Source organism: Anser brachyrhynchus (assembly GCF_964034855.1).
Source record: "Anser brachyrhynchus genome assembly, chromosome: 1".
Taxonomy (NCBI): domain Eukaryota; kingdom Metazoa; phylum Chordata; class Aves; order Anseriformes; family Anatidae; genus Anser; species Anser brachyrhynchus.
Window position 1 is genome coordinate 1,366,476 of NC_137694.1, and position 12,280 is coordinate 1,378,755.

Here is a 12,280-nt window from a genome sequence, read left to right on the forward strand (position 1 = left end):
ATAAATTCATTTCTATTTAAAAAAAAAAAAAGCTTTTAAAAAATACACATAGGTCTGCAGTACGTACCATTGCATTAAAATGCCTGTCATTTGAAATTTATTTTGTAGCTTCCAGCTCCGAAAATTAAGGGAATCCTTTTTTTTTTTTTTATGTTGAAATTATTCTGAAACAAAGCTGTCTTCCTACAGGTTCACGTCCCGTTGCCCTTAAATACCATTTCGTCCTCCCCACTGCAGGAACAGCACATGCTGCTGCCAAACAGACTAGAGAAGGGCTGAGCTGTGCTGACATTTCCTCAGCCGAGATATTAATAGTGTCTGTCTCCCACGCTCGGCACAGCTGACAATTTTCATGAAACTCATAGGAAATTAATATATTTGAACTCTTGGCTTTGTGTCAAACTCGGTTAGAGCTGGTTTGAAAGTTATGGCACAGGGGAGGGCAGGCAACCCGTGTGGTAGTACAAGCCCCTTTTCCTTAGGAAACTGCACTAAATTCCAAGCTCCTACCTGAAGACAAGTTTGAAAATATGATAAAGTGCATTCTACAGGCTTATGGACAAGAAAGCAGATTCCAAGAGGCTAATATCTGAGAGAAAAATGGAACCGGGTTCTAGGCAGACTCATCAAAGTGTTGGGGTTTGGCGATAGAATGATTACGAGCTTTTTATTTGTTTTAAATTTTATTTATTTATTTATTTATTTTTATAAGGTGATTCAGCTCCTGATACTTTCCACTTTTTGCACTTTTTGCTTTGGACTCCTGTCACTTTGCAGATGGGAGCGCACAGCAGCGAAAGCCTGGTGCTGAGGGATGTGGAACAGAAACCCGCCTCGCAACCTCTCCACAGCATTTAACAAAAACAGTATTTGTGAGTAGTACCCTGGCTGTGAAAAAAAAATAAAATAAAAAATGAAAAAATAAAAAAGGTGCAGGGCACCAAAATCGTCCCTTCAGCTGCCTGCTCCTCCCTGTGACACCTCAACTTCATGTGGCTTCACTTATACCTTGGATATCAGCTTTATTTTTATCACTTTAAGGGATTTTTCAGAAAACATCCAAGCTCTGTTTGATGCCCGCTCTCTGACGCTGTGGTTCTCAACTCAGCCCAGATCAGAAGTTGTTTTTAAAAATGTTTCTGTGGTACGTGACACCGGTTTAACTAAGAGCACACCCCACGATTGTGCAGACCATAGAGGTGCGAGCTGCGCCTCCTCCAGCACAGCCCAGAAGCTGAGGCCAGGGATACCCCAACGCAATTTTGTGTTTTTGCCCACAAATACCCCAACCCAAGGCTTTCTGCCCCCAAATACACAAAAGCTCACTTAATACTCTGTGAAACCCCGATTTTTCCCACAACCTTTGAAAAAAAAACGCGTTTTCTTTCTCTAAAACAAAAACTATTGCGGTACTTTTTTAAAAAAAAAAATGTATTTATTCTTCCAGCGCCCTTCCGCGGGCCGTTTCGTTCCCCTCAGCGCGGGGAGCTCTTTCCCGCCCTTTTCCTGAGGCGGCCGTTGCCGCCCCAACGGTCGGTGGCGGCGGGTTGGGCCTCGCCGCCCTCCGCTGCGCATGCGCAGGGGGACAGGTGGGGGGGGCGGGCGTCATGGCAACGGGGCAGCTGCGGACGGGGGGGGCCGGGACCGGGACCGGGATCAGAACCGGGACCGGGATCGGGATTGGGATCGGGACTGGGATCCGGACCCGTTCAGCGCTTGGGGTCCGCCGCAGGCAGGGCGTGGGGGTGCGGTGGGCTGAGGGTAGCGCCGGATCGCCGCGTTACTGGGGGCCGGGAAGAAGCTGTGGAAAATTTTTAATGAAATTTTATATTTCTTCTATTTTTTTTTTTCACGTGTGGAAAAGGGGACAGGAAGGCTTTGGGAGCTGAGGAGGGAGGCGGTGGGATCCTGCCCTGGGCTACCCTAGCGCTGCCTACTACTAGGGTCTCGCTGTGGAGCCACTGGGGGCTGTGGCCCAAGCTCTGCTCTGCTCTTTCCTCCTCTCCTTTCCTCCTCCCTGGCCAAGCACGTTCTGCTAGAGGAGATCACAAAGTCTGTACAGGGAATCTCCGAGTCCTGGACCCTGGCAGAGCTCAGAGTTACCTCACTGGTGGTGCTGTGCTTTTAGGTATGGCACCCCGGGACCTGGCTTTCCAAGGACCTATTTTCCCACTTCCTTTATCCTCTAACTAAAGTTTAGGGCAAATAATACTAAATTGTTGCACACCGTGTAACTCGCTACGTGATTGTGTGTTGCAGGGACCGTCTTCAGGGCTTAGCGTGGAGTCTCCCAGCTCACTGAAAGGACTTAACCATGGTAATGCAGGTTTGATTCTTTCGATATGTGTTGATTCCACATTTTAAGGAAGGGGCGTTAATAGCCAAAAGGCTCCATTCCACAACTGCAGGGCGTAACCTGACCTGCACACTTTCATGTTGTGTGCAGGTAAGCCACACATTCTGGTTTTTAGATTTTTCTTGCTGTTCTCGCTGTTTACAGACCATAGGCTGTAAAATTCTGTAGGCATCTTAGAAAGCCCCAAATCCAATTCCTTGTGGGTGAATGAAAACACCACACAAATGCAGATATCCTGGTGGTTTTTTGAAGAGTTAGGAACTCTGATCTGCTTCAGTCCTGCCTCTAACTGCCAAAAAAGAGCTGCACTCTGTTCAACTTTGCACTCTGTTCAACTGATTGCCTGATAAATCCATAAGAAATTCCGGGACTGTTGGCTGGTATGCTGTGTGTTGGCTCCGGCACTGCCTTATGTGCGTGTGTATGCACGAGGTGTGACTTCTGACAGCGTTTGTGATGCTGTGCTGGAGGAGCTTGTTAGCTTCCCACGTTTTGGGAACCCCTTCTCTAGGCTGTGCTGGAGCGCGTGAGCTGACTGCAGCTTACCGATGCCACCACATTTAATAAGAGACAGAAAAGACAGTTGCTGACAATGACTGACTGCTGACATTCAAAGCCCTGAGGTCAGAGGTGTCTGTTGCAGAGAGACAGCAGGAGCAGTGAGTCAGCTTTAGACCAAAGACATTCCCTGCTTCTCACTGCAGACTTATTACGACAGCTTCGCCTTACCTGTAAGCACCTTTTTTATTTTGAAAGATCAGCTACAGGCCAGATTCTGACCAGGAACCTAATTAACGCTCACAAAATCTGCCCATGACCCTGCTGGGAGCACAAACTGGGAGCGTGGTTCAGGAGGCTGGCTGAAAAATCTGATGTAAGCATCCACTCTGAAGTGTACACATTCCAGCACATAAAGTATTCAACAAATTCTGTCCAATTAAGGTCTGTATGAAAGGCTTGTCGCCCTCTCTGATGCATGTCTGGGTTCAAGTAGTTTGCAGTCTGCATGACTGAAACTTTAGGAACAATGCCACCAGCATCTGCAGCTTTCGCTCTGTATTTTCTGCTGGTCTGTCTTTTTTGTTTCTCTTGTGCGTAGTGGTGTGTTTTGTATGGACCTCTTGATTTCTATTTTTTTTTTCTATTTACTTGCCCGCATTCGTTCACGTTGTGCTCTTGGCTGACTGAAGATCGTACCCCAGAGTTCTCATTCCCTGGAAAAATATGCTACACGTACTGCCTTCGCCTAGTTTGTGCCTGGCTGATAGTTACATACGGCCTTTGCACCTATCCGTTTTATTCTGAATGAATCGCACAGAACTGTTAATTAGTGGTATGCAAAACTAGTCAAATAACAGAAATGGGTGGGCAGATGCAGAAGGTGACTCGGTGTGTACTAAAAGTGCTCTTGGCGTCAGACCGGGGGTCGAATACTTTCAGTCACTCGTGATGTGCAAATATTCCTGTCCGGCCTTTTCTCTGGGACTAGCTCTTGCTCTGTCCTCGGCACTCCCGGGACGCTGCCCACCTTGTGGCTTCGTGTTGCCATCACCGTCTTCCTGCCCACACAGCAGCAAGGAGAGATCCCTCCGGGTCCCCAGGCTGCTTTCTGTTGCTCAGTGCCTGGAGGCAGCATCTTCCACGCACACACGCTGCAGGCTTCCTGCGAGGAGTGCCCAGGGTGGGTGAGAAAATAATCCCGGGAGGGAATCAGAGGCTGGCAAATCCCTCTCGGAGGCACGAGGCTGGGTGTTCAGGCACCAGCACTGCTCAGGCGGAGTTAACGGGAGTCTTTGGCCCGCTCCAGGGCCTGGATGAGTGTTGGCAACCCCGCTTCGTACACAGGGAGTGGCAGAGCTTCTGTTTAGGTTTGTGTTACCACCAGTGGTAGAGGAGCGGCTGTGTCACGGTGCCTTGCAGAGGCCACGGCTGTAGCAGAGAGGCCTGCTTTCCCAGTTCATCGTCCGGAGGCACAACCAGACGCGCAGTGTTGGATGGAAACACAACACAGGCTTCGTTTAGGGCTGTATCATAATGCATTAATTAAAAAATCAATTGAATGTTTGATTTCCATTATGCACAACCCTTTTTTAGCCAGGCAGAAGCACAGCGGAACACTAATCATCCCTGTCTGATGACTTGAAAGATCCTTACAGGCTATAGAGCAAATATGGATTTGGTGGAAGTGTATTAACGCTTGGTAGTCCATATATAAAATCACCACAAAGCACAGGAGTCTGGTGAGAGGCTCTGAGCTAATACTGCAGGCCAGGACCGTGATGCAGTGAAGCTGTTCAGGATGTCTTCGATCCTCTACCCAGAAGCGAAACGATCCAGACACAGAGCTAACTGTGTGTTTTTGTGGTCATTTTCTCTCTGCAGGCAGGTAAAAGCAGTAAACCCAAGCGTGCCAAAGGCAAAAGCTCCAAAAAGAAAGGGAAGAAGGCGGTGAAAGACGTGGATATCCTCAGCCCAGCTGCCATGCTCAACGCCTACTACATCTGCCACAACGCCCCCGCCTGCCTGGAGTTGCGGGGCTTTCCCTGGCCTGGCTCCCCCAAAAAGAAAGGGAAGAAACGAAAGTAACCGGGTGGCTGGGAAGCAAAGTACACAATGAAAACCCAGCTCCCCGGTGAAGAAGAATATTTTTTGAGTATTAGACTCGTAGTGACGCCTCCAGTAGTTAGCTCAAACGTGTTGCCATAACCACTGCTGTGTCCGTACAAAGACACTCGTACGTAGCTCAAGCACAGGGTGACAAGTGGTGAGTGACGTCTGTGCCACTGTGACTTCAGCCGTGGCCCTCAGCCCTCCGGTTCTGTGTGGAATAAAATGTTGTGCCTCAGCAGTCTGAAGGGTTTGTGCTGGGTTGTTTTTTTTTTTGCCCCACAGGTGGGAAGTGCTCCCCAGTACGTTCTGCATTTAGTGACGGAGCACCCCCAGCTCTTTCAACCAGTGCTGGTGGAAACGAGCTCCGACAGTGGATACCGCAGTAAGATCAACAGCGTTAAATATTTCTACAACATCAGCTGCTCTGAGAGTCACCCAGCGCTCCCTTTCTGGGTCAGCGGAGAGCTACGCGATGCAGTCTGTGTATCTGCGTGATTCACCTCGCTCTGAAGGAAATGGGTACGTTTGCTCAGATGAGCAGTGCTTGGAGCTCCGGTGAACGCACCGCCAGCGCTCCTTTGGCTGTAGCGAGAACCTGGAGATCCAGCTCGGGTGTTATCAGTGATGTTGCATTACAGTTAGAGGTGACGGTGCGCTCCCCTGCCAGGTTGCCCCTTACGGTAACCACTCGTGGCCCAAACATCCTGGCTGGAAACCACAAGCTTTGTGTTACAGTTCAGAGCTGCTTCGCTCCGTTTCCACGTCAGTTTAATGCAGCCCTTGCTAAGTTGCAAAGCAGCATGTTGAACGAATCCGTATGTCCCACGGATTCTTACAGCACACCGACTGGAAGGACGCAGTGGAGTGCCCGGGACAGGAGAGGATGTGTCCAGAACTGGTGCAGGCTGTGCAGAGATGGGAAGGAATGCAAAACGGCTGGAATCTTGGAATCCAGGAAAAGAGAATCTGCTAGAGTTACTGCAAGGGGAGATGTTCCAGGGCGCTCGGATACACGGTGCCTGGGAGCGTGTAAGACTGCTCTCTACACCGAGCGGCGCCGTGAGGCGCACAGGAAGTGTCACGGCAGCATTGCAGTTGGTTTCTTGGGGCTGAACATTTGTCTGCGGGTGCTGAGCTGGCAGAGCAGTGAGCCAGCCCTGGAGGAGTCACCTCGAGGCCGTTTCTCACTGACTTAACTGCAAGGGGAGGCGCAGCACCCTTCTGACTTCCAGGTAGCTTGGTGTTACGGGCAGCAGAACAACCAGTTACAGCGTGATTGACCCAAACTGGCAAAGGCCTGTAAAGCCTCATGCTATTTCTCCAGCTTAAAATTTTTCCCTCCATGAAGAGATCTCGATAAAATCATAGTTGTGTGGTGGTGCTTGCAGGCCAGCTACTATTATATATACTATTATATAGGCTACTGCAGTACTCCACCAAATTTCTTTCATCTACATGTCAAGAAAATCCTGGTGGGGATCCTGTTTCCTTGCCGATTAGCCTGTAGCTGGCATGTTCTGCTGAGTCAGAGATGTGGTTAGCAGTGCCAGTTTGCTCTGTTCATAGATGTGTCTTCCTCAGCGTTTACTCATATTCTTGCTTCCCCATCGCCCACCAGGAAGTCTGGTCACAGCATCTAGTTGCAACTATTTCCTCCTAGTAACAGTGTCCCAAAGCAAGTGAGGACCGAAATTTGCTCTCTCTGTACTTAGCATTTCAAGCTAAACGGTTAAAAATAAAATCGTTCCCTCTTTTTGTGATATACTTGCTACACAGAGCTTTTAAGGGACGGGTGTTTCCGCACACCGAGGAAGGAACTCCTTAACACCGTGGGGCAGCCCACCACTGTCAATGTTTCTCTGCTTCTGCTACGGGCTCAGTTTGCAGGAGGAGAAGCTGAAGAGCAGTACAAGCTCCTGCCAAAATGAAGAACCCAGTTTAACAGCAATCACATGCAGGGCAGGCATTTAGGAAAATAACTTCCTTCTGGGCAACTTCCTCCACAACTACCTATGGCAGCACCGTGCGCGGGTTCCTCTGAAGCAGCTGGTACCTGACCAGGGCGGCAGGCAGCACGCCGCTCGAGACGGATCTGATCTGGTACGACTGCTAAAAGTAAGCAAAGCCTTTTTTTTTTACAGCCATGGTAGACTGGAGCTACGGTGATTTCAAGACTCCGGATCAAAGTTTTAGTTTGCAAAAATGACTGGAACAAATAGTGAAATATCATTATACGTTTTCTCTTTAAAAACACAAAAATCTGCTTTTTGTGTGGTGCAGTTGAGCACGGCAGATGGTGACCAGCGAAGTGCAAAGGACAAAGACTCTGCTTTCTAGTATATCTGAAAAGTTGCTATTCATTTCTCTGGCAGCAGACGGAAAACCCTTCCAACCATCCCAAGCTGAAAAATAAACGCTTTTTCTTCTTTTTTCCCTTTTCCCTCTCTCACGCCTGGATCCATCTCAATTTTGCATGCAATCCAGGCTCCCTGTTGGTTAATGAAAGCCAACGGACACCTCAAAAGAAAAGTTTGGACTTCAAATGGGTTGATTCTCTGTTTGAATACGTTGCTTCAGAGTGCTGCAGACTGCTGCCAGCTTCTAAGGGACAGCCTGGCTCAAGTGGACGTGACTTCACAGGCAGTCTGTTGCTGCTGGATGACACAGATACTTCTGTTGTATCACAGTGTGTAAGAGCTCGATTCTGTGGCAGGCTTTTCTTCCCGCCGGAGTGCAGAGTTTATAAGCTGAGTTTAAGGCGAATAAAGCCAATTCTGCTCAAATCCCCAGAGAATCTTCTGAGGGGAACCTGGACGCTGGAGGGGCCCTTCGCTTTAGGGGCACGGTGCGAGGGAACTTTGCAGCACTGCGTGCGGCATCTTGCAGAAGGACATTTTTCTGGAAGTAGGGCTTCCTTCGTGCTGCTGTTACTTAGCAGTCGTGCAGCGTGCTGCTTTGAGTGTATTAACGTTTCCTGGAGGAAGTTGTATACCGAAACCAGGCTGTTAAAAATACACTGGGTGCTGACGTACGTGTTTGTGGGTGGGGTACGGGGGGGGAAGGAGGGCCACAGGGCTGTTGTTGTGCAGAGTGAGTGATGGCTATTTATATAGCAGTTAAAAAAAAAAAAGACATGATTCACCACACTTGGTATTAGAACATCCTTCAGTCACTGCTTCTGTATTGCCTGGTATTTCCTAGCATGTTGTTTTCACATTAAGAAAAGCATTGTGGATCTTCAGGATACATAAGAAAAGCTTCAGAAGTGGCATGCGCCCTTTTGTCTCATTTTGCTTTTTAAGATATGCCCTGGCTGTTACTTCCCAGCTGCAGGGGAGGATAGCTGAGGACCTTTTGGTCATAAATGCTATCTCCATAATGAAAAGGTTACTATGGTGAATTTAAAAACAAAACAAAACAAAGCTTTTGCCCAATATATATATTAGATGTTGGCACTGAATAGTGTCAGCAGAAATAAATAAAAGAATGTTTTTGGTAGGTTAACTCCTGTCTCATTTGCCCATTTTTCCTAGTCTTCCACTGCCATTTCAGATGTTCCTCAGAAACAAAAAACCTCATTGAATTTTAATGTCTTTTTTTCTAAGCCTCTCACCTTAGGTTGGGAAAAGCTTGTGCCTTTTTTTCTTTTGCTCATAATTGTCGCACAAGACTGGAAGGAACAAAAGGTGAGAACTTGCAGAGGTGGGTGCTCTCTGAGACGTGGTCTGGGTACCGTGACACTGGCGAGTATCGAGGCCTTCCATTCCAGATGCCGAGATGTTTTTGTTGCATCCTAGTGCTACCCAGTCACTGGTAGTTTCCTGGAGGTATTCCATGAATTCAGGAGTCCTGCTTCTTGGAGATGTTTTTGATGATCCTCTTAGAGGAAGCTTATGAGGTCTCGCCACCCCTGATAGCCTCAGACCATAGATTAGTTATGAGAGAATCTGAGGGAGAAAATAGCTTTTTTCTCTTTTTTTTTTTTTGGTTTAGGCTGCACATAATTTTGTTATTCTTTTAAAGTAAAATACAGTCCTTTAAGTCGGCAGTGTTCCTTCTAGGTTATTGCGATATGACTACAGGAGAAACATAACCAAAGGGATTTTTTTTATTTACTCTTTCAGTCTGATATATTCGGGACTAAGCTAGAATAAACTGAGTGTGAAATCTTTTTTTATGCAAAAAATGCCTTTGTGTCAGCATGTCTCCCGGTCGTCTTCTAGCTGTAATTGGCACTAAAAGAGAGAAATGGCTAAGAAATATGATGAAAATGCTTCATGCAGCACATGGCTACAATGGCTTCCTTGGGATGCTGGTGATTGTATGTCATGAATGGAGCGGTTTGCTCTTTGGTGAAAATGCTTGAACCAAATTCTTTAAAGGTTCACCTGTAATTACTAGTGAATGTCAGAATATTTTTAATAGCTGAAACTGCAGGTGATAGGCCAAGTGCTCCTACAAGCTAAAAGGAAGCCCTTTTTTAATGTTTGTAGGTAGAATGGAGTACCTGGATTATATGAAGAAAGCAAAAATACTTAATGCTGCTTAGTGCACGTTGAAAATTACATTTAGCTTCAAAAAAGTCTTATTCGGGGTGGTTCAAATAGGTCACGCATCTCTTGGGGGTACTTTTTCTACAGCATGTAATAGGAAGAGCCTGTTCCGGGAAGTACAAAAAGCCAACTGGGGAAGAGTTCTCCATGCACGCTGAGATGTTAAATCACAAGCTGCAAAACTGATGCTTGCATTAAAGTTGTAAGCAATTAGTTACAATAATTACTGCAGATGTTTTTTGTTTGGTTGGTTGTTTTTGTGAGTTTTAAATATAAGACTTTAAATATGGGTCATCTCACCTCGCTTTGCATGTCTATAGCACAGGTATATCTCTGCCTGAGCAGACATACGAGACAGGACCATGTCTGCACCAGAAAGTCTGACAGTTCTTTTCCACATTCATGGCAAAGAGCTCATTTGGTGAAGTATTTCATTCCTGAAAACAAAACAAAACAAAACAAAAGCTCTGCGTGAGTTTCTTTACCTTTCTTGGTCTGAAAAAAAAATGTTTGCAGAATAACTCTGCCCAAATCTCTGTCGGATCTGATGGATGTAGTACTATCAGACACTGCCTGATGTAGCACTTGCATGTTGAATACACAGTTACAGCTGTTTGGATTGCTCACTGCATTCCAGGAATGATCTGGGGCCCTTCTTGTTTACACAAAATGTTGTCTGTGATAGCTTCCACGGATTTCTTTCAATGGCAGTTCAAAATGTTACGAAGGTTGGCCAATCTTCTTGAAACTGTCATGCTTACATACGGAGAGAATTCCTGTTGTGTGCTGTTTGAGGATTCTGGGGGTTTCCCTTGCTTGATTTAATGTATCCTTCACTACAGATTGTTGTGGAGGAGCAAGTGGGAAAGCTTTCTATGCGTAAGATGGATTTTCTCATCAGAGAAGGGGAAGGACCTGCTGGGGTTATCTGTAGAGTTTCACTGGGCTGTTATCAGATTTTATTCAGCCCTTGAGACAGCAGAAGTGAAGACTGGATCACAAGTGGTGTAGATGAATGATGTCATGTTCCTATCTTTCTTAGCGTGACCTTTCTATGGAAAGAGAATTATCTTGCCACGAGTTGCTTTGTACGAGAGCTTCATAAGGAGAGTTACGCTTGGCTTAAAGCTTCTGACGTGACTTGCAATCTGCTTGTTGGCAACAGTCTGATGCTTGAAGAAATGAAAGGAACAAAATGCCAACCCTCATGAAATCACTGTGTCTACTAATAGTGTTGATAGTATTGCCTCCTTAGTGACCTTAATTTTGTGTAATCTTACCTCGTACTTCAGATCTTTAAGGTAAGCAGTGCCTAAACAGACGTTTTCTGCTGGGGTATATTAGACCTTTCTAAGTATGAGGCTCTTTGCTTTATTCCGGTAAAAACCCTTGAGCTTTCTGTGGTGTCTAACTCATCTGAACGATGTGACCAGAAATGGTCATGGAAGCAAGAGTCCTTCTTCTGTCACGTATTAGTTTGTCTCCTGAGATATTTAATCCAGGAATTTTTGCACCTTCTGAAGAGATATATTTTGGGAGTACCTGGTAATTACAGCTTGCCCTCTGGGAACTGTCCAAGCTCTGCTTTCTTAGAAGTGAGGTGCTTTGATTCTTTATACTTCTCCGTGGCCTTATGCACGCAGCTTCCATCATTTCTGTTGCCATCACCAGCAAGCAGGTAGCAGAATAAATACGAAGCATTTCGAGCTCCTACACTGGCAGTTGAGACTTTGCTGTTCTTCCCTGGACCCGCAGTTAGGGCCTGTCGCAATGCTTTGACAGCTCTTAAAAGGTCTGGCACTGCATGCTTCCTTGGAAGAGGAGACAGAATTAGTTCTAATAGTTTGTGACATTTCAGACTTGTGACCTCCTCGGGGTGTCTGCGATGAGCTGCTCAGTGCTTCTCAAAATGCTTCCTAATTGTCAGGGAATGAAGGAAATCGCTGAATTGTAGAACCGGAGTGTTGGCAGGGCTGCAAGAGCGAGTGCCCAGGGTCATCCAGCACTCGCGCAGCTCCAGGGCCGTTCCCATGCCTACACGTGTCAGGGCTGTGCTCGTCCTGAGCCCACCAGCAGTCATAACCCACATTGTCTTCACAGTGATCTTTTGTGAAGTGAGGATTGCTATGTCTCCCTTCCCTTTGAATTCCTTCGTTTCATCTCTTTACGACAAAAAAGTGCACCACTTTTTGCCTTTCATTCCAATGTCACATTTTTTAAACCTGTTATTCTTGTTTTCCTCAGTGCTTCCCAATGCTACTGCTTCGTCAGCACAAGGTGACAATTAGCACCTCTGACACAGTTTTTCTCCTCGCATGTTGCTATATGGGAGTCGTAAAACTGAGAGTCATGGGATTAATCTCCCCTAAATCCAAATATCTGCATCAAAGTTTGGACTAGTCATCTAGATTATCTAGTTCATACGGTAAGAGGATCTCAGGATGTGATTCTTCTGACTCTACGTACACAGAGACTTACAGCAGCCCGGGGAGTCCTGTTTAGATACAGGAACCCACATCTAGTGAGACAGATCCCACTCTCTGCGATGCGTAAGATTCTACTGGAAAAGCAAATTGAGGTTTAGTGTGGATACAGAAATGTACGTTCTTTACAAAACGAAGATTCCAGGGAAACCAATATGGCCACAGCTTAGAGACCCTAAGGAATTTGGGCTGAAGGCCATAAAAACGAGTATCAGAAAACCTGAGACCTTCAGTGACTCTAGCGGCGTGGATGAAGAGGGTAAAATCACGTCAGAGAT

The 12,280-nt window shown here is 46.5% G+C and overlaps 1 protein-coding gene and 1 long non-coding RNA gene across 6 annotated transcripts in view; one reads left to right on the plus strand and one right to left on the minus strand.

Annotated features, from left to right (window-relative positions):
• The window catches only part of LOC308184060, a 28,775-nt gene that overhangs the window by 9,262 nt on the left and 7,233 nt on the right, over positions 1-12,280 (minus strand). The window contains exon 3 of one of the 4 annotated variants that reach the window (XR_013942563.1): positions 9,820-9,956. The exons of 2 other annotated variants lie outside the window; for them this stretch is intronic. This is a non-coding gene — a long non-coding RNA (uncharacterized lncRNA). Of the gene's footprint in view, positions 1-67; positions 872-9,819; positions 9,957-12,280 lie in introns of those variants that run through there. One more of the 4 variants, XR_013942565.1, reaches the window with a different exon arrangement.
• SMKR1 (small lysine rich protein 1) lies at positions 1,630-9,825 on the plus strand. 2 transcript variants are annotated; one of them, XM_080570742.1, is made up of 3 exons: positions 1,630-1,721; positions 2,260-2,317; positions 4,739-9,825. In XM_080570742.1, exons 2-3 carry the CDS (start codon positions 2,315-2,317, stop codon positions 4,940-4,942), a joined length of 207 nt encoding a protein of 68 aa, XP_080426868.1. In that variant the 5' UTR covers positions 1,630-1,721; positions 2,260-2,314; the 3' UTR covers positions 4,943-9,825. The 2 variants fall into 2 exon arrangements, with proteins under 2 accessions (XP_080426868.1, XP_080426867.1); XM_080570741.1 differs by lacking the exon at positions 1,630-1,721 and adding an exon at positions 1,814-2,128.